The 20,689-nt window shown below is 41.0% G+C and overlaps 2 protein-coding genes across 10 annotated transcripts in view; both read left to right on the forward strand.

Annotated features, from left to right (window-relative positions):
* LOC122551373 (cytochrome P450 20A1) overlaps nt 1-2,132 on the forward strand; it is a 30,352-nt gene extending 28,220 nt beyond the window's left edge. Inside the window, exons 12-13 of the mRNA XM_043693143.1 lie at nt 279-368; nt 1,796-2,132. Coding sequence (XP_043549078.1) covers nt 279-368; nt 1,796-1,946 — 241 coding nt within the window. The 3' untranslated portion in view covers nt 1,947-2,132. The remainder of the gene's footprint in view (nt 1-278; nt 369-1,795) is intronic.
* A 13,617-nt stretch (nt 2,133-15,749) lies between these two features.
* Nucleotides 15,750-20,689, forward strand: part of LOC122551374 (abl interactor 2) — a 146,227-nt gene continuing 141,287 nt past the window's right edge. Inside the window, exon 1 of one of the 9 annotated variants that reach the window (XM_043693148.1) lies at nt 15,750-17,095. In XM_043693148.1, coding sequence (XP_043549083.1) covers nt 16,979-17,095 — 117 coding nt within the window. In that variant the 5' untranslated portion in view covers nt 15,750-16,978. The remainder of the gene's footprint in view (nt 17,096-20,689) is intronic. The other 8 variants (XM_043693145.1, XM_043693147.1, XM_043693144.1 and 5 more) reach the window with 8 other exon arrangements.

Below are 20,689 nucleotides of genomic sequence, written 5' to 3' on the forward strand. Positions count from 1 at the left end.
TTTCACTGATGAAGATACAGTGGAATACATTTATGCAATACTAAACTGCACTGCCATCTTTCATGTTCAACTCCAGTTTTATGAAAGAATGCTATGTGTATGCACATGTTAGAGTATGTATCTGCTTTTCCACCTTCAATTAATAAATTATATTTAGGAGCAGTCAAATCTGGATTTGAGCTATAACCAGTTTTACATTGCAGAGTGGGTGACCATGCTGAAAGCTATTCTGTCTGGAGATCTGTTTTAACAAAGACAGTTCTCGCCTGATCTTGCAGGTTTGATCCAGAAAGGTTCAACGATGAAGCTGCCAGGAAGCAATTTACATTGCTGGGATTTTCCGGGAGCCAGGAATGTCCAGAGTTGAGGTAAAACAATATACTTCTGAAGGGCTTTTCAAGGTAATTGATGGGAGGATGTATCCTCTTGTGGGAAAACTAGACTTTTCTACCAGAGTTTAATAGTAAGGGATCTCCCATTTACAACAAAGGAGGAATTTCTTCTCAAAGAATCATTTGCCTTTGGATTGGAATTCTCTTCTCCAATTGAGAAAAGTAGGCTTGTTGAAGACTGAGTATTCAAGACTGAGTTAAATGGGCATTGATGGACAGGGGAGTCAAGGGTTATAGAGAAGAGGCAGACAAGTGAACTTTAGGCCATAATCAGATTGTCATCGTCCTGTCGAATGGCAGGACAGGTTCAATAGTCTGAATGATCCTCTATTGCTATTCCTTTCGTAAAGTAGTGAGGTGCTCCACCAAGGAAAGGTTTCAGTTGTAAATTTTATCCCCCTCAGAATAGAAATGAATCTAGTTTGTCCAAGTTCCTTATGAAAGAGGAAGTGGTTTCATTCTCCCGAGGCTTCCTGTCAGACTTCTGTGTGTGAGAACAGTCTGTTTTCAAGATTTATTTCAGTAGGAACTTTTTTTATAATGGTGTTTGAGAGAGGATATGAAAGTCCAGGTGCTGTGGTCCTAAAATATTTAAAGCCTGCTCATCAACTTTAGAGTTATGTGAATGGGAACAATCATTAGTTGCCAAGGGAGAATTTAGATTTGACTGTGATGCTCCAAGGTCAAAAGGCCTGCCACTGTCCATTGGCTGGGTTCCTGGTGGAGAGTGTCTCCTCCTGTGAGATGCTGAAAGGTAGACTAGTGGCGTAGAAACCCAAGCTCTGTTACCCACTGGCAATGGACAGTTACTCTGCTGCTCTCATGGATTTTTTAGAACCCTCTTTAATCCCTCTGGACTAATACCTTACAGCTTGCTGAGTGTAAGAGTCCCAGAAATAAAACTGTTTAAGAAAGAATCAAAAAGATCGACATTTGTGTTGGCACAAATTAATGAATATTTTCTAGAGCATCTAGTCATCACATGAAACAATTGAGATGAATGGCAGAAATGCATTTATGGTGAAGATGGATAAACACAACATGGAAAAAGGAATAGCTGGTGAAATGAGATGGAGGAGGTTGGGAGAAGCTTGTGTGGAACTAGCATGGACAGGTTGGACTGAAAGACCTAAAGTGTGAATTTTATGTCAATCTCAAGATTGCAAATGTTGGGCCTATGTATGTCGAAGTTTAGAAGAACGAGAGTGTATTTATTGAAACCCAAAGAATGGGTTGTGTTCCCTCTCAGTTACCAGTAATGTTCTGACCAAGGGAATAGAAAAGGCAGATATCTGAATTGGGAGAGGTTTTGACAAGTAAATGATTAACTCATGGGCTATGTGGTTTTTGTATGGTTGTTGTAATCCCTGATCTCAGACTGTCCGTGTCTCCCTTCCTGTTAGGTTCGCTTATACTGTGGCTACAATCATGCTGAGTACACTGATCAGGAAGCTGAGCTTGCATCCTGTGGCAGACCAGTTGGTGGAGATGAAGTATGACCTTGTAACCACCCCAAAAGAGGAGGCTTGGATTACTGTCAGCAAGCGAAGCTAGACTGACTTCACCAGGGCTGAGTGTGGGGTTTATTGGATGGAGCCCTGTCAGTAAGAGGTTTGCAATGACTTTTCAGATCCATACCTGCCACTGTATCCTTCATTCTCGACGACAGGATTCCTGAGAGTGCCATTCTGCTCCTTCCCTACTTTTGAAAATATGAACCAACCTTAAAATGACAACCTCTCATCACAGCAAGCCTTCACTGCAGAACCTTTATTAGGGCTGAACCATAGCCTCATTTTAGTGATGATATGGAATTTCAGATGCATATTCTTGATTTTCTTGAGGATCCCAGGCACATCCGCAAGTTAGATACACCATGAGACGCAAGCATCCCTTCGATAAAATGGGAAAAAGTACAGCCAAATAATTGACTGTTTTTGGAAATGAGAGATGAAAGTGATGATAAAGTGAGACAAGATTATGGTGATCATAATAGCATTGAACAGTGTTGGATAAGTGTGTACACCTATTTTTGGGATAATGGTTCTGTCATTAAGGCTTTTGGTGGGGTTTGCTGTTGAGACTTGGGAACAAGCTTTTCACTTTCAGAGTTTGAGTTTTACCACCCCCAGTTGAGTCAGGTTGGTGCCAAGCTGATTGTGGCTAGCATGACAGGGAAGAGGATCAAGCTGTATTCGGTCATGCTGCCCTCCTTCCCAGAATGAACTAACGGAATAATTAGGCCAGGTTCCCACTCCTAGTTACTGTCAATCATTGGATTCCAGCTGAGAGCAGAATCTGAATACCTTGCGGAGCGCTTTCAGTGAAAAATCTAATGTGTTCCTTTGCCAGCTAATCAGCATGGTTTGGAAAGGAAAGGGGAATGAAACCTTTGGAGATTTGGTCCAGTTACCATGAGTGAAGTCAAAATCAATTGTCATGAAAACGCTGTGTGCTTGTCATTTATCAATAAAATTGCTGAAAGGACAGCACCATGCAGTGTACATCCACCTGTGTTTGCTGCTTCGATTTCATGATATTGGTACATGCTTGGAGAGTATTTAATCCTTTGACCTTGCTCTTAAGTTGTGATACTCCCTTTGGGTGTAACACCAGGTCATTCTCAGCCATGGATGACTCAGCCAGTGATTTTTCTCCAAAATTGACAGATTACCCCACAAGAAAGTACTGGACAGTGAGAGCCTTTTTCCGCGGATGGTGATGGCTAGCACAAGGGGCATAGCTTTCAATTGAGGGGTGATAGATATAGGACAGATGCCAGAGGCACTTTCTTTACAGAGTAGTAGGGATATGGAACGCATTGCCTGCAACAGTAGTAGACTCACCAACTTTAGGGCATTTAAATGATGATTGGACAAACATATGGATGATAATGGAATAGTGTAGGTTAGATGGGCTTCAGATTGGTTTCACAGGTCAGCGCAACATCGAGAGACAAAGGTATGTGCTGTAATGTTCTATGTGAATGAAGAAAGGGTTGATCTTGGCTGTACTATCTCCCATAGATTAAACCTAGCAAAGACTGTGTGCTTGTCAAAGAATGTGTGGGAGATACTGTCTCAGAGGGTGGGACAATGGCTTCTATCCCCTTTGCTTGTGATTGAGAACAGTTAAGGGAATCTGTTTTATGCAAAGTAATTTCCATTATACTTTAATAAATTCTATATTTAGATTACTTCGATCATTAAAAAAAATTAACATTGAAAGGATATGGAAGAGTTAAGAAAGTGTAGGAAAAAGTCAAGTGCAGCCTGCTTCCAGACCAGATCACCCACTGCTTGTATATAAATTGACTTTGTCATTCCAGCTGGAGATTCAGTTCCCTTTTTATGCCTTGCTAACCCTGAAATCAATTTTTTCTGTCTAACTTTAAAACCAAAATAAATAGCGAGGCGTGGGGCATGTGGATTGAGGTTGGAACTGAAACTGGGCAAAGGGTTATGGAGGCAAAAGCTTTAAAATAATGTAAATTAAGAAAAAGGAGTGAGTTGGAAGGGATCTGGAAATCTGAGCTCCTTAACAGATTATTCATCCATAACCTCAATGTGAGTCATGAGTGCATGTAACACTTAGTTAAACCTGCATGTGTTTTTTGTCAATATGCTGAAATGTATTATTGATGCAACACAGGCCTTAATTAATTAAATAATTTTAATGTCCTGGAATTGGTGCTCAGACCCAGTTTCCTAGCTTCCTGATCAATTCCCTGACCAGACAAACATTTGTCCTTCTGCCTCTCTTCTCTCCGTTTCTCTCTCCATCCCTCACCCTGCCACCCCAAATGCCTTTCACTAAAACTATATTCATTTCTGATAATCAGTGTTATCAAAGCAATGAGTACACCGGGGAAATAAAATCACACTATAACAGAATTTCATATTGTTTTTGAGAGCATAGATGAGGAGTCCAAAACTAGAGCTTTGAACCTATATGAAGGTAATTATGGTGCTGTTTGTGGGGAGAGGTAGCTCGAGTAAATACGGAAATTAGAATGAAAGATATTGTGATGGGTACACAAGAGGATCATTTAAATATTTTACTTTCAATTTATATGTTATCTTGCATTTACACAAGAAAAATTAATGTGTGGCTAAATTCATATGTTAAAGATGGGATTACATTAAAAGAAGAGGCACATAATATTGTTGAAAACAGTTGTAATTTGAAGATTGTAGAAGTTTGGAAAACAGCAGCAGATAACCAAAAATAGATGGTGAGGAAAGAGATCATGAGAACAAACTAGCAAGGAATATTATAAAAGTTTGTTAGAACTTCTATGAGTCTGTTAAAAAGGAAGAGATTAGCATGGGTTCTTTAGAGGAATAAAGAGGAGCAATTATAATTGGGAATAAGGAAATGGTAGATATGTTCATCAAAAATGTGCCGGTCTTCATGGTAGAAGACAAAGTGGAAAAAACATAATGGAAATAGTGTGGAGCTGAGAGTTTAAGGCAGTACTTCTGAATATTTTTCTCCCTGCGAGCACAATTCAAAGCTTGAAGTTATTGTGATCCTTCAGTAAGGACTGTGGGATAGTGGGAGGGGTTACCTGTGAAAGTGAGGCCTGTCTGTTAGAGCTCCATAGGAGCCATTGCTGCCTTAGAGCACATGCACCCAGAATTTCAGGTGGTAGCACCTTTTCGTGTTCCAAACACCATTTTGGGAAGCATTTGTTTAATGAGAATGAGAAACTTGTTATTATCAATATTAGATAGATTAGATTAGATTACTTACAGTGTGGAAACAGGCCCTTCGGCCCAACAAGTCCACACCGACCCGCCGAAGCGCAACCCACCCATACCCCTACATTTACCCCTTTAACCTAACACTACGGGCAATTTAGCATGGCCAATTCACCTGACCCGCACATTTTTGGATTGTGGGAGGAAACCAGAGCACCCGGAGGAAACCCACGCAGACACGGGGAGAATGTGCAAACTCCACACAGTCAGTCGCCTGAGTCGGGAATTGAACCCGGGTCTCTGGCGCTGTGAGGCAGCAGTGCTAACCATTGTGCCACCATGCCGCCCACTTAATTAGTAATTAAGTGAAACAAAGAGCAATTAATGAGAGCAATAACTGAAAAGTCCCCTGGACCTGATGACCCAGGGTGAAAGAGAGGTGGCTGATGAGATGATAAATAGATGAGGAAATTTTTTTTTTACACATTGACAGGTTAGTATCTGGTGTGTACTGCTTGAGATAGTGAAGACAGGTTTAATCAATCAATAGGCACCTGAATGAAAAAAAATATTTGCAGGGCTACTGTGAAAAGCAAAGGAGTAGGCTTAGCTGAATTCACTTGATAAAAGTAATCACGGAAATGATGAGTCAAAGAGCCTCTTTTGGTGCAATAACCATTCTATGATTTTGTGCAACATTGAGGGCTTGACAGATTATCTGCTTAAAGATTGGTTCCCCTGGCCGGGCAATGTAAAACATGGGGGGTGTAATATCAGAGTAAAGGGTCAGCTATTTAGGACTGTGATGGAGACATTTATTCACTGAAAGGCTTGTGAATCATTGGAATTCTGAACCATACCTGTGTAAAGGGCTATAGATGCCCAGTTATTGTCTACATGCAAGGCAGAGATTGATACACCATTGGAGGCAGAGTATAAGCAAATGACCATTTGGCCCACTCTACTCCAATTTCTTATGGTCTCGTGTTCTCTGTGCTCTCTTCATGCAGCTGCCCCTCCCCAAATGTGTACACAGAAAATAATTAATTAAGGATTGTTTGCAACCTGTCATGTACTAACCAAACACCTAGAACAGTACCAGAAACAATTGTAAGAAAACTATTGAAATTGAGCAGTAGGTTGACAAGTTAATATCAGTGTTTTCACAAGAGTCACAAGCTGTGATGTAGTGTAAGAAAAAGATATTGGAGAGAGAAATTAGAAGTCTAAAAGACTATAATCCAAACCTTTACCACTCCAAATTTGAATAACGACACGGACTTTGCCCAACATTCTCATGAGGCTGAAAACATAGTAGTGTGTTACAGGTCACGAGAGCGCAAGAGTTGCTGTGCCAACATGCACTCTCTGGAGCAATAGGTAGTGATGTAGAAGCTTTGAAATTCTTTCCCATCACTTGGTTGACCAGGAATCTTTTTCACACATACCAGTTTCCATTGGTTTGTGGTGGGAGGATTCGCAAATTGATACTCAACCTGTTTGGTTGCAGTATAAACACACTTTTACTGGCCTTCAGGTCCTCCAATGGGACAGAAACTTGGAGCTTCTGGCTCAGAGGCAGGGACACAACTACAATGCCAGAAAAGTTACCCTAAAATGTGGTGGGAGGTAAATAACGCATGTCCTGAGGTTATGAAACATGCACTATGAATGCAAGGTTTTTTTTCCTCTCTTTCCTCTATGATACTTAAGATAAGAGCTCATGATGTTGGTGGCAATATAATAGCATAGATAAAGGTTTGGATAACTTAAGACAGAGAATTGGGGTGGGGAGAGGGGTGGAGGGGTTCCTTTTCAGGATGATAACCTGTAATCAGTAGAATGCCACAGGAATCAGAAAGTTATTTATAATGCATATGAATGACTTAAATGAAGGAAGTACTGTGCTACAGCCTAGTTTCAGTGACACAAAAATGGGTGGGAAGGCAAATGGCAAGGCTGACAGAATACAGTGTGTTTTAGACAGGTTAAGCAAGTGGGCAAATACTTGCCAAAAGGAATAGAATATGGGGAAATATGACATTATGAACTTTGGCAGGAAGAAAAGAGGAACTGAATATTATTTAAATGGCAAAAGATTGCAGGAGGCTACAGTGAACAGGGATTTGGGAGTCTCATGCATAAACCTCAAAAACCAATAGGCAATTGGAATGTTGGCCTTTATTTAAAAGGGAATGTAATGTAAAAATAGGGAAATTGGAAAAACTATACAAGACACCAATTAGTCCACAGCTGGAATGCTGTGAAAGTTTGGGACCTTTACATGAAGAGAAATATGCTGGCATTGGAATCAGTCCAGACAAGGTTCACTAGGCTAATCCCAAGTCAGGATGGATTGGCTTATGAGGAGAGGTTGAGTAGTTTGGGATTGTACTTGTTGGAGTTTAGAGGAAGCTGTTTCCCCTTGTGCAAGTATTGAATACGGGAGGGAATAATCCTGCAGCCATGCTGATAGTTTTAATATGAAGAAGAGAACATTCTTTCAGCAGATAGTGAATCTATAGAATACTCCACAGACTAGTTGTTAAGTATATTCAAGACTGAGTTGACAGATTTTTAATCCATAATGAAATTGAGTGTTATGTAGAAAAGGCAGGAAAGTTGAGCTAATGATGATCAGATCAGCTATAATTTCATTGAATGATAGAGCAGACTCAATGGGCTGAATGGCCTGCTTCTGTTCTTGTATCTGACTGTTGTATAATTTTGGGGAACATACTCTAATTGGATTGTACTGCTTTGCACATAAAAAAATACCTGTCTGAAATATTGATGTGTCTTTTACTTGCCTGAGACAGGGCTGGGAAGCATTTTTTTTTGCTTAAATAAACAACTAAAATCCTGTCTTCCCCAACAGAATCCTGTTACTGAGGGGTAGCAGCAGTGATAATGTAATCAATCAAAGCAGTACAATGGTTGTTGATGATTTTGTCAGATTTTCAATTCCAAAGGATGCAAGTTCTTCGATTTTTAGGATCCTTTGAATTATTTAATCATGCTGTGTACCTGCTGTGCTGTCATTTAAACTAGCAAGGTTAGAATCCAAGGGAAAATGGTGTGTTTTCATTGGTGATGTTTGAAAATTGAACTCGTGCATTAAAAGAAGTGAAAGATTACTAGGTCTAAATCATATGTTTAAGAGAAATTGTGCATGCTTCCTTGGGGAAAAAAAATCAAACATATGACTACCCAGATCTCTGCAGACTTTGTAATAGGTGAAATATTAAGCTCTAATAACATTAAATATTAAACATAGAATTAATACATTAAGATTTAAGAAATGGTAAAAGACAGTTTGGAGAATTACAAAGTTACTGTCAGAGGATGACGTTTTAAAATCATTTTGGACTTTTCAAATCTATTTGCTTTAAATTTATATATCTCGTGTCAGAAACTCCAGTTAAGGAGACTGACTCCATCTCCCAAGGGGTTATTTAAAACTTTGAATACTCAAAACCCCATCTATTCTCCAAAGTCATGAAAAATTTATGGTTAGATTTTTTAGGTCTCCTTAAACATTTGCTAATATGAGATTACTGAGCAACCGTGATGAATGTAAAGATATTGTATTTTTCTAAGTTTTAAAAATCAAGTACTTAAAATCTTGTTTTAGGTTCAAAATTTCCACAGATATTTGAAAAAGATAATCAAAGGTCACACTGGGACAAGGTGTGAGACTTAGCCTGCAAATACTCAGTTTTAATTCAATCGGTCTCCTTGCACAGTTCTGACAAGGTAGGAGGTCAAGCTCTAAAATCAACTAGCCAGCACTCTGTTTTTTGCTGTCAATCAACTCAGCCTGGAAATTGTTTGTTTGAAAAGAAGCTAAAGCAGGGGCATATAGTAATGTTAGTATGCTAAAAATTCTATGACCTCTCAGAATTGACAATACAAACTGCACAAGGCATTGGGAGGGGAAACCTGATTATGACATGCATTATATTTAATGTAATCCAGGAAGGGTTAAAAAGCTAAGTAGCTGTATTGATAATGCCTTTCTCGTTGATCCAAGCTTTTAATCTCGGTTCAAGAGGTAATGATTTTTAGTTTATTGCACTGTATGCTTCTTGCAGGATTTAAGACCAAGATGAAATGGTAACCTTATGCAGATCTGTAATTTAATTAGACACAAGGAAACTATTGAGCATATGAGGTGTAAACAGAAATGTTACACCATCTATAGGGATCTACAATTAACATTCTTGATGGTCATGTGGGGTAATTAGAAATTTAATGATAACAAATGGAAATGATCAGGACAAAATGACATATGAGTGCACTTAGAAGGAACATAAATTACCTGGGATATTGTGGACAACCCAGTAAAGAATATCGAACAGGAATCAATGCACAATCTTGTGTAGGTCAAGAAGGAGTAGTTATAAAAAGAAAATTTTGCATTTGTTAAGATTAGTCATGACTGCCAGGCACCTCAAAGTGTTTTACAGCCAATTAAGTTATTTTTGTAGTTCATGAATTTTCGTGAAGCTGATTTATAAAGGTAATTAATGGCTTTCACTTGGAAGGTATTTTATAACCTAGCAATCAACTGCTTACATTGGGGTCATTCATGGAGTGGTTATAACAGAAGACCTCTCTACGCTTCTCATGGCTTTCCATTCTCTCCCCCTCTATCATATCTTTTGATGGTTTGTATCTGATATTATGTATGATGTAATCTCTGGATACCAGTGTGTGCATCCACAGGTATGGTGTGTTGCATGTGAGGTATATAATGTGCAGAATGCACAATGAAGAGTAAACTGAAATAGTATAAGTGAATATCTCATATAAAATAGTAATGTTAACTATTCTTCGATCTTAATCCCAACAGGTGTCATGCAAATTTTTAGTTACATCAACGACACCAGTCTATTGAATAATTAAGTTGATTTAGAAGTTTATATAATGTCGTGACTGATTTATACTTTTCCTATTAAAGCAGTCGCAAATGCTGCAAATGAATAGATTAACTTAATATGCAAGTTAATGCAACAATCAGGATCGAGTAAACATGTACAGTGGAACCTCGAATATCTGAATAAGATGGGTGGCACTGTTTCGTTCAGATAATTGATTATTCGGTTAATTGGTTCCATGCCTCCCCTCTGGGGCTCAGCATTTTCTGAAATTTCCTTTTTCCTCACTCTGCCTGCCTTGCTCCCTTTGTCTGACTCAGGGTTTGTTTCTGAGCAAGGAGACACTTGTGTGTAAGGGACCTGCAGCATTGCTGAAGTCCCCCGTTCTCCCCCCCCCCCCCCCCAACCCCCAACCCCAATCAGTTCAATGGGATTGACACAGCGAGTACTTGCTAAGTCTGTTCCCCATTCAGGAGACTAGGCAGCAGCACACCATGTGTGAGCCCCCACCCACCATCTGCCCCCCTAATCTCGTCCCCGCCCCACTGTCTGCCTCTTCGGGCAGCCAGACTGGACGGCAAAAGTAAGACTGCCTTTGTTGGGGTGGGTCACAAAATAGCGCACACACACACACACACACACCATTTTACTGCAGCTTTTTTGACAAGTTCCCATTCTGTCCTGAACAGGACAATATTGGAGAGATTATCTAGGGAAGGGGGGGGTTTAGGGTACACCCCTGTGTAGAACTCCAGGGAATGTGAGGGAGAGACAGAGAGAGTGTGGGCGATTGGTCAGTCATTTGAAGACAGTGCCTGGGCTCCCATCGAAGTCCAGGACTGTTCTTGGCAGCATTTCAGTGAGTTGAGTTCATTTTTAATCATTGTAAACAGAAGACGCGATCAGTGTTGGAAATGTCTCTTTAATGTAATGTTTCTATTGGGACTTTGAGATCTTCTTCGAATAATCCGAAATTCAAATAATTGATATTCGGATAATTGAGGTTCCTCTGTACTGGTATTGATCTGATAGATTGAAATAGAAGTAGAGGAGGACACAGATTTTGAAATATGATAGATGATTGTTGGGTTTCCTTGAGTTAATACTGAAATTAGAGCAATTGAGAACTAAAGGCAAATATACAAATTTGGAGTAAATCACAAGGAGTGCTGGAGGATCTTTTAAATTCATTGGATGAAGTTTGATATAATATTTTAGGGAAGGGGAGGTGAGTTTTAATTTCTTTCTGTATTATGTATTACATTTTTCTGACTACAATGTGTAATTATAAATAAGACTTAAGAATACAAGAACAAATGACTTGAGATGGGATTATGATTCTAACAAGGTGAGATCTGCATCACGGGATATTATTTCCCAAAATACTACAAAAGAGAACTGTTTGAATTTAAGATTGAAGAATATTTAACTTCTCTACTTTACATGAAGTATTCACAAATATTGCTTTCAATTACCAGCTCTATTGTTAAAATATAATCATTACTAAAACCTGCAAGTATAGATGGTAGGTGATCCCATAAAATATCAACATATCATAGGCTAGGACGTCAAAGGGGCCATTCAGTCCATTATATTTGTGTTGGCTCTTCAAACTGATTTAATGAGTTCTACTGTCTTCCTATATCCCTGCAAATGGTTTTCTCCTTCAAATATTTATATAATTTTTTTTTCAAAGGCAACTGTTGAATCTGAGTTTAACATCCTGTCTTACAATGGCATTAGAACAATTTTCACTAATGTTGCCTCTGGTTCTTTCACAAGTCACCTTAAATCTCTGCTCTCCAATTATTCGACCTATAGCCATTGGAAAGTTTCCCTTTATTTTGCACCATTAAAGTCATTCATCCTTTGGAACAACTTTGTTAAATTTCCTCCTGGCAGCTTCTGTTCTCAAGAGAGCAACCACCATCTCTCCATTCTATCTGTGTAACTAATCCTTTGTATCTGGAGCCATTTGGTACATTTTTCTATACCTTCTTCAAATCTTTGCGATCCTTCCGAAAGTGGTGCATTTGACTCCTGCTAGGTTAATGTGAATCTATCAGCAGGTCTTGCGGTGTAGTAGGTATTGTCTTAGTTCTGGACCAGAACCTCCATGTTTGATCCCATCCAAAAACTGATGGCCAAGGAACGTGTTCATGATGTAGCCAAACAGATTTCCAACATCCTTCCAACATTTACCAATGGCAGATGGTAACAGCAGGATTCTTGATAATAGTTTCTATATTGATGGACAGAACATTGGAGCCTCAACCATTACAATTCATAGCTCCAGATAACAACATGCATGTAAAAATGTATGTTGTCAACAATTCTGTCTCCCTCAGTTAATTGTAACCATATTAGACTGTCACACTGGAACGTCCTATAAAATAGCCTTGGACAGATTGCATATTCTCAGAGTTATATCTAAATGTTTATTTTCTATACATGTGAGCTAATAGTTTATGTTTTGTCATGAGATTATGTTGTGGAGCTGTTTTGAATCCATGATATGTTGAGCCAATAAGCACTCAAACCAAGAAAATCATGGAAGGAAAGCTACTCACAAAACCAAGACCACAATAAAGTGAGATAGGAAGATGAGTCATACCCGACATTTAGAATGTTGAGATCACCAAACTCTAATGCGATAACTTTCAGTGGCAAAATAGCTTTCATATCCTCAGTGTTGGTTGTAAGTAACAGTTAAGTTTTAATACATTTAATGTGCCTAGACTTTTGCAGTTGATGAATTTTAGTGAAGTATGTTTATGAATAGTTGATTAATGGTTTTCTCTTGCAATGTACTTTGCAATCTAGCTGGCAACTGTACTTTGAGGCCATGCATGGAGTGATCCTAATGGAAGGCCTCTGATACCTCTCCTTCCATGTTTATTACGCACTGAATGGTAATGACTTAAAATGATAGCTTTGGAATGTGGTGAACTGGGAAAATTAATAACTCAAGAAGACAAATTTAATAGGATAGTGAAAATAGAGTTGGATGCGGCACTGACTGGATTGCTGTAAAGAGAACTAGGTCAGATTTGATGGGCTGAATGATCTCATCCATCTGCAATGACTCTACAAGGTCCATCTAATTGGTTTCTAATTATCTGATGACTGTATGTTTCAATGATAGTGAATTTGTTGATTAAACATGATAATTTAATCTGTATCAATAAATCTACAAAAGACATGGACATGAGGAGAAGGACCAAACATGCTGCATTTACTACAGGCCAACTCTCAAATTACTGTCATACCACAACCCACAATTATATTTTCTGAAAGAAAAATGATCTATTTTGCTATTGAATTACTCAATAACAATTGCTTCTACTGGCTACCAAGAAAGTCTGTTCCATAAAATGAACCCATGATCACTAAGTATTTTCTCTGCGGTTTTGAATTTAGTCTCTCTCAAGAACAGGCCCTTTCCTCTGTCTCTACTCCTTTAACCAAGTTGAAACAGCTCTAACAATATGCAATCCCTTTAGACTATTCTATGAAAACAAAGTTGTATCTCATCATAACCTCTTTTCCAGTGAGACTGAGTTCTAAAATCCTCTCCCAACATAGTACAGTGGCTACCCATCTCCTGCCATGTGCTGAGCAGGCAATCTCTCCTCAAACCAATCCAATTATGATGATTCTGGAAGTTGTGACAAGTGGAAGACATGGAGACAATTTGAAGGAAATACAAACTTGTGAAGAAAGCACTACAGCTGTACATTGAAACAGAAAAAACAAAATACACCATTTACAATTTCTGTCTCTGGAACCTGTTGTTATCTACAGAAGCAGCTGCTGTTTTAAATTCTGCAACAGCTCTCTGCTTCCTGCATCCCCTCAGTAATGTACACTGACAGTCCATGAATTCCTTCAGATTTAATAGTCAGAATTCACCAAGAAACAGAAACAACACCCCCAGTATAATACAGCTGTTACTTGCATCACCTTAAGGAAAGGATCAACTTTGAGGTATTTCAGGGGTTTAAGGGAGCTCATCTTATGTTTGTACTGGTTGTGAGAGTATATTGACTGTATGTATCCATTAAATTCTCCTTTCTCACAGCCTTATCGTGTGACCTGCTTGCTATAATCCAGTTATGTACAGGAAAGACAAAAGCTATTGTATTCAGTACACCAAATACCTATTGACTGACTCAATATTTCTCCCTGGCCACTGTCTGACTATTTGCAACTTTGGCATCCTCTTTGATCCTGAGCTGAGCTTTGAACCTTTCCCTTTGCCAAGGGTGTTTTATGGTACAGTCTGGATAGATCTTTATTTAACTTGCTCTGTACTTCCACCTTCATAACACCATTCATTTCCACTCCTCCTCCAGTTCATATGTTGCTGAAATCATCTTTCATTGTTTGTGTTGCCTCCAGATTCAATTGTTTCATTGCTGCCTTGATTAGTGGCTCATCCAGAACTCTGTTGCCTCTCCTAATTTCTGTATATCAGTCACCTTTTTTTTTTACCCCTTACATTGGATCCTGGTGCAGTAAACTATTTTAGAATTTCCATACTTGTTTTCCATTCCTATATGGCCTCAACTTTCTTTACTTCGACAACCCTCTGAAATCTCTGCATTCTCCTAATTCTGGTATTTTTAAAATCACGCATTTTCTTTCTTCCACCATAAGTGGCCACCTTCAGCTGACAAATGCCTAAGTTCTGGAATTCTCACCTAAATTCCTTCAATTCTACGTCTCGTTCAAAATACTCATCAAAACCGAATACTTTATAATGTGATTTTTCCTTCAGTAAAACACTTTGGGACATCTGACTTTGTGAAAGTACTATAAATATGTACTGTTTCTATTACGAGTTGTTCCAGGGTGATATACCTCTTGCTCAGACCAGCACCTGTGTGCCTAATGCTAATACTTAGGGTGTAGGTTTGCTCGCTGAGCTGTAGGTTTGATATCCAGTCGTTTCATTACCTGGCTAGGTAACATCATCAGTGGTGACCTCCAAGTGAAGCGAAGCTGTTGTCTCCTGCTTTCTATTTATATGTTTGTCCTGGATGGGGTTTCTGGGGTTTTTGGTGATGTAATTTCCTGTTTGTTTTCTGAGGGGTTGATTGATGGTATCTAGATCTATGTGTTTGTTTATGGCATTGTGGTTGGAGTGCCAGGCCTCTAGGAATTCTCTGGCATGTCTTTGCTTAGCCTGTCCCAGGATAGCTGTGTTGTCCCAGTCGAATTGGTGGGTTTTTTCATCCGTGTGTAGGGCTACAATGGAGAGAGGGTCGTGTCTTTTTGTGGCTAGCTGGTGTTCGTGTATCCTGGTGGCTAACTTTCTTCCTGTTTGTCCTACGTAAACAAGCATAACCATAAAATCTATTCCTCTGACCAAAGGCATTATCCATAGCCAAGATGCAGTTTTATCACTCATTCAGGTTGATAGTTTTTCAAATGATTTTTTTCAAAATAATGAATTGAAAATGTAAAAGTGTAGCATAATGATTAGCCTTTTAAATCATACAATAAAAACATTGTTCTTACTTTTCTTAACATTATGTAAAGTTCATTTTCATGCTAATGCATTTCATTTGAATGAAGTTGAAAGACAAATGAGATGTTAGAAAATTGCATGCAGCTTCAGAACTGAAGGTTACATGCCTCAGACCTAACTGGTCCAGTGAGCCTGTTACTAATTACAGTAGCTGTTGCTGTGGCCAATGGTTTGCTATTGATGCTGCCTCTCCTCCTATGCAAACTGAAAGGCTAAGTTGTAGAGTAATTTTATGCATCTTCCTGTGGGTTAGGTTGTGGTTATTTTAGTTGGATCCTCCTTTGTAGTTCTTAGAAATATGTCAGCTGCTTGAGTGCCCATTTCCACACTATTGTAGTGGTCTTTTGCAGGGGTATGAGACTGCTCTGAGGGTACTGTTTATGTTGGTTGCCAGGAACGATAAAATAACAAGTTTATGAGAGTTACTACAGTGGATACTGGTGTTGCGGAATGATGGTTGCTATGGTGAGTACGAGTTGGACAATGGTCTTTGGAGATAGACTACTGATTGACAGAGTGATTGTTTTGTTTCTAGGGGAATTAATGTTTGCTTTGGTGAGTGATGGTTGTTCAGATGGATTGTCGTTGCTAGGACGATTGATGATTGTTAGGATGAGTGCGAGTTCCTGAAGGAATGCTTAAAGGTTGCTCGGAGGAAGTGCTGGTTCTTGAAAGGATGATTGAAAGTTGCCAGAGTGGATTGTAGTTGATAGGGGAATTATGGTTGCTAGGAAAAACTATGACTTCTTGTGTAGATGATGGTTGTATGGAATCTGTTTGTTAAGATGAATGTTAGTTTCTGGGAAGATGGAAGATCCACAGGGTGAGAGTTGTTGCTTGGATGTGTGGGCTGGGTTCTTGTTTGCTAGAGTGATTGCAGGTTACTAGGGAATGGTAGTTGCTACAGTGAGCACTCTTTGCTGGGGATAATAATGGCTGCTATGTTGAGTGCTGGATGCTAGGGTGAGAGTTCATTGCGAGGGGAATGATATTGGTAGGGTCAGTGCTGGTTGCTAGGGGAGATGATCACAGCTATAGGTTGAGTACTGGATCTTTGGATCGATGTTGGTTGCTGGGGTGAATGATGGTGGCTTGGCTGGGTAATGGTTGCTATGATAAGGTGTTGGTTGCTAAGGTGCGCTGGTTGCCGGTTGGATGATGGTCACTACGGTGAGCGGTGGTTAAAGCGAATCATGGTTATTAGGGAGAATGATGGTTGTGAATGATTGCTCAGGAGGACCCTGGTTGCTAGGGGGAATGATGGTTGCTAAGGGAGATCTTGGTTGTTCCGGTTGCCATGCAGGATTGTGTGCGCGTGTGTGGGACAGTGTGTGAGAGTGGGGTGTGGGCAGTTGAGGGAGGGCAGCCTTTCCGGAAGTGACTCTGACCACCCCCACTAAACGCCCCCCTCCCCCGCCCCCTGTTTCCGGTTCCGGTCCCGCATCCCCAGTGTCGGAAGATGTGGGGAAGATGGCGGAGCTGCAGATGCTGCTGGAGGAGGAGATCCCCGCGGGCCGCCGAGCGCTGTTGGACAGTTACCACAACCTGGACCGGGTGGCCGAGTACTGCGAGAGCAACTACATACAGGTGAGAGACCGGGCTGGGAGGTAAGGATACTGGGGCCGCTCTGATCCTCAGTCCGGAGGGGAGGTGGTTTGGGGGTCCGTGGCTGGCGGCTCGTTTCCCCCTAACAACTCCCACGCAGCCACATCCCCGGCGAGTTCGAGCCGGAGCTCGCCCCCTGCTCCCAGATGAAAATGTCGCGGAAACCGGCTCTCGTGTTGCCCTCGCTCCTCCGCCCGCTTCTCCCTGAGGTGGCGTTGGAGGGGTGAGTGAGAGAATGGATCGGAGTTACCCCTTTCCCTACTCCCTGTCCGCGGACAGAGGGGTTTTCAGCTTCTGAGTTCCGACCTGTTGTACCTTCCGCAGCCAGATGGTCTCCCGTTGCCACATTTGTCCTCCGCCTTCAATCACGGCCCCTTAACTCCGTCTTTTCTTCAGAATTCAGTATCTGGTTCACATTCTCTGGCGTTTATTTTGTCTGGTATGTCCCCCCCCCCCGACTGCGGTGAGATTCTGAATCGTGCATTCTTAACTCTAAGGTTCTGAGCTTGAGGGAAGGTCTGGCAGGCGTTCTTAGTTGTTTTCTTTTTAGGAATGCTGCTCTTGTGATTACGAGGGTGATTGTCCTAGTTGGCTGAGATCTGCTCTGGTCTGGCTAATAAAATGCTAATTTGCATTTTTCCATTTGATGGAATAATACGAGGTCAGATCTTTTGCTTATTTTCTGTCCTCTCTGTTCCACTCTTTCCTCCCTGCCCCGCAAAAAAAAACTGTCACACATGTATGTTCCCCAATAAAGAATTTTGCAAAAAAAAGAATCCAAAGGACTTGACCTAAAAATATGCAATCCCTCTGTGTGGGAGGCTGCATGCCAACAACTTTCAAAGACATTGACTGAGTGGATGTCATTATTGTACGGGTGAAGCTAGTGGGCTACTATGGGTGACAGCAAATGCTGTAACTTATTCTGCAGAGTGCCATTCAAATTCGAACAGAAGAATAGAATCAACTACAAAACAGGCTATGCCAACTTTGGATTGCATGAAGCAAACATGAAAACTTGAATGGAGGAGCTGTATGGTTTTGAACTTGAGAGAAGGAATGTGTGGGGGATGACTTAATTATAGCTGAGGGTAAGGGCAGTTCAAGGAAATGTTGATTATGGTCTTGAACTGAGAGAGAAGAAACATGAAAAATGGATTAGAATAATTTAAGAGGTTATGATCAGCAACTCAGTGGTTATATCTCCCTATTAAATGTTTTCAGAAGTTTGTTAAATGGATAAGAACATATAGCAACTTTAGGAAAATGTTGCATTTATCTTTTATAGCCTATCAGTGGGCAATATTATGGCTGGTTCAAGAATTGAATCTGTCTTTAAATGATGCCTGTTAAATTAATTTTGGTTATTTTGCTTGTGCATATGTGTGAAGCAGTTTTATACACTTTATCTTTCCCCTGAGGGTGTCTCTTTACTGGGTCAAAGGTGAGTAAATGGGATTGAGGTGCCGAGTAGCCATGATTTAATTAGAGTGGGCAAAATGTGCCCTTGCTGTTTCGATTATGGCAAAAGATGTCAACAGCAATAATGTTTTGTGAGCACCTTAGTTTCATAAAATGCCGAAGATGTTTCATAGGTGTTATGAAACAAAATTGATACTGCGCCAGCTAAGACAATGAAAAGATTAGATTAGATTACATTACATTACAGTGTGGAAACAGACCCTTCGGCCCAACAAGTCCACACTGACCCGCCGAAGCACAACCCACCCATACCCCTACATTTACCCCTTACCTAATGCTATGGGCAATTTAGCATGACCAATTCACCTGACCTGCACATCTTTGGACTGTGAGAGGAAACTGGAGCACCCGGAGGAAACCCACGCTGACACGGGGAGAACGTGCAAACTCCACAGAGTCAGTCGCCTGAGGCGGGAATTGAACCCGGGTCTCTGGCGCTGTGAGGCAGCAGTGCTAACCACTGTGCCACCGTGCCGCAAATGACTAACTGGTCAAAGCTTTAGGTTTAAGAAGTGACTTAGAGGAGAACAATATGGGGATGTGGAGAGGTTAGGGAAATTTCAGAGCTTAGGGACCAAACATTTTGAAGGCACAGATGCCAGTTGTAAAATTATTAAAATTTTCTGATGAGACAAAACTGGATGGATTTGAGTTGTGAAGCTGATGCATGATTGCTTCAAGGTGTCGTAGACAAATTGAATGGGCAAATACATGGTAGATGTAGTGTAACACAGCTAAATATGAAGCTATACACTTCATTGTGAAAAACCAGAAGAGCATTTTATAAATCTAGACTCTGTTTAGTGTAGAAAGAGGCCCATTGAGTCTGCACTGAGCTTCCAAAGAGCATCTCACCCAAATCCATCGCCTCCCTGACCTATCACCATAACCCCGCATTTACCATGGCTGCACAATCCTGGACACGACACGACAATTCAACATGGCCCATCCACCTAACCGGAGGAGAAAGTGAGGTCTGCAGATGCTGGAGATCAAAGTTGAAACTTTATTGCTGGAACAGCACAGCAGGTCAGGCAGCATCCAGGGAACAGGAGATTCGACGTTTCGGGCACAGGCCCTTCTTCAGGAATGAGCAGAGAGTGTTCAGCAGGAGAAGATAAAAGGTAGGGAGGAGGGACTTGGAGGAGGGGCGTTGGAAATGTGATAGGTGGAAAGAGGTCAAGGTGAGGGTGATAGGTCGGAGTAGGATGGAGGCGGAGAGGTCAACAAGAAGACTGCAGGTCAGGAAGGCGGAGCCGGGCTGGAGGGATTCGGCTGAGACAAGGTGGGGGGAGGGGGGATGAAGAAACTGGTGAAGTCCAAGTTCATCCCCTGTGGTTGGAGGGTTCCCAGTCGGAAGATAAGACGCTCCTCCTCCGACCGTCGCGTTGTTGTGGTATCTTCGACTGTGTTTATCTTCGACTGTGTTCATGCTGGTGCTGACAGTGTCTGTCACAGAATGTGTTCTTCCTGGTGCTGACAGTGTCTATCTCAGACTGTGTTCTTCCTGGTGCTGACAGTGTCTATCTCAGACTGTGTTCTTCCTGGTGCTGACAGTGTCTATCTCAGACTGTGTTCTTCCTGGTGCTGACAGTGTCTATCTCAGACTGTGTTCTTCCTGGTGCTGACAGTGTCTATCTCAGACTGTGTTCTTCCTGGTGCTGACAGTGTCTATCTCAGACTGTGTTCTTCCTGGTGCTGACAGTGTCTATCTCAGACTGTGTTCTTCCTGGTGCTGACAGTGTCTATCTCAGACTGTGTTCTTCCTGGTGCTGACAGTGTCTATCTCAGACTGTGTTCTTCCTGGTGCTGACAGTGTCTATCTCAGACTGTGTTCTTCCTGGTGCTGACAGTGTCTATCTCAGACTGTGTTCTTCCTGGTGCTGACAGTGTCTATCTCAGACTGTGTTCTTCCTGGTGCTGACAGTGTCTATCTCAGACTGTGTTCTTCCTGGTGCTGACATCCTCTATCACAGAGTGTGTTTTTCATGGTGGTGACAGTGTCTATCACAAACTGTGTCCTTCCCGGTGTTGACAGCATCTATCACAGACTGCATTCTTCCTGCAGCTGACAGTGTCTATCACAGACTGTGT

This window comes from Chiloscyllium plagiosum, chromosome 7 (assembly GCF_004010195.1).
Source record: "Chiloscyllium plagiosum isolate BGI_BamShark_2017 chromosome 7, ASM401019v2, whole genome shotgun sequence".
Taxonomy (NCBI): Eukaryota; Metazoa; Chordata; class Chondrichthyes; order Orectolobiformes; family Hemiscylliidae; genus Chiloscyllium; species Chiloscyllium plagiosum.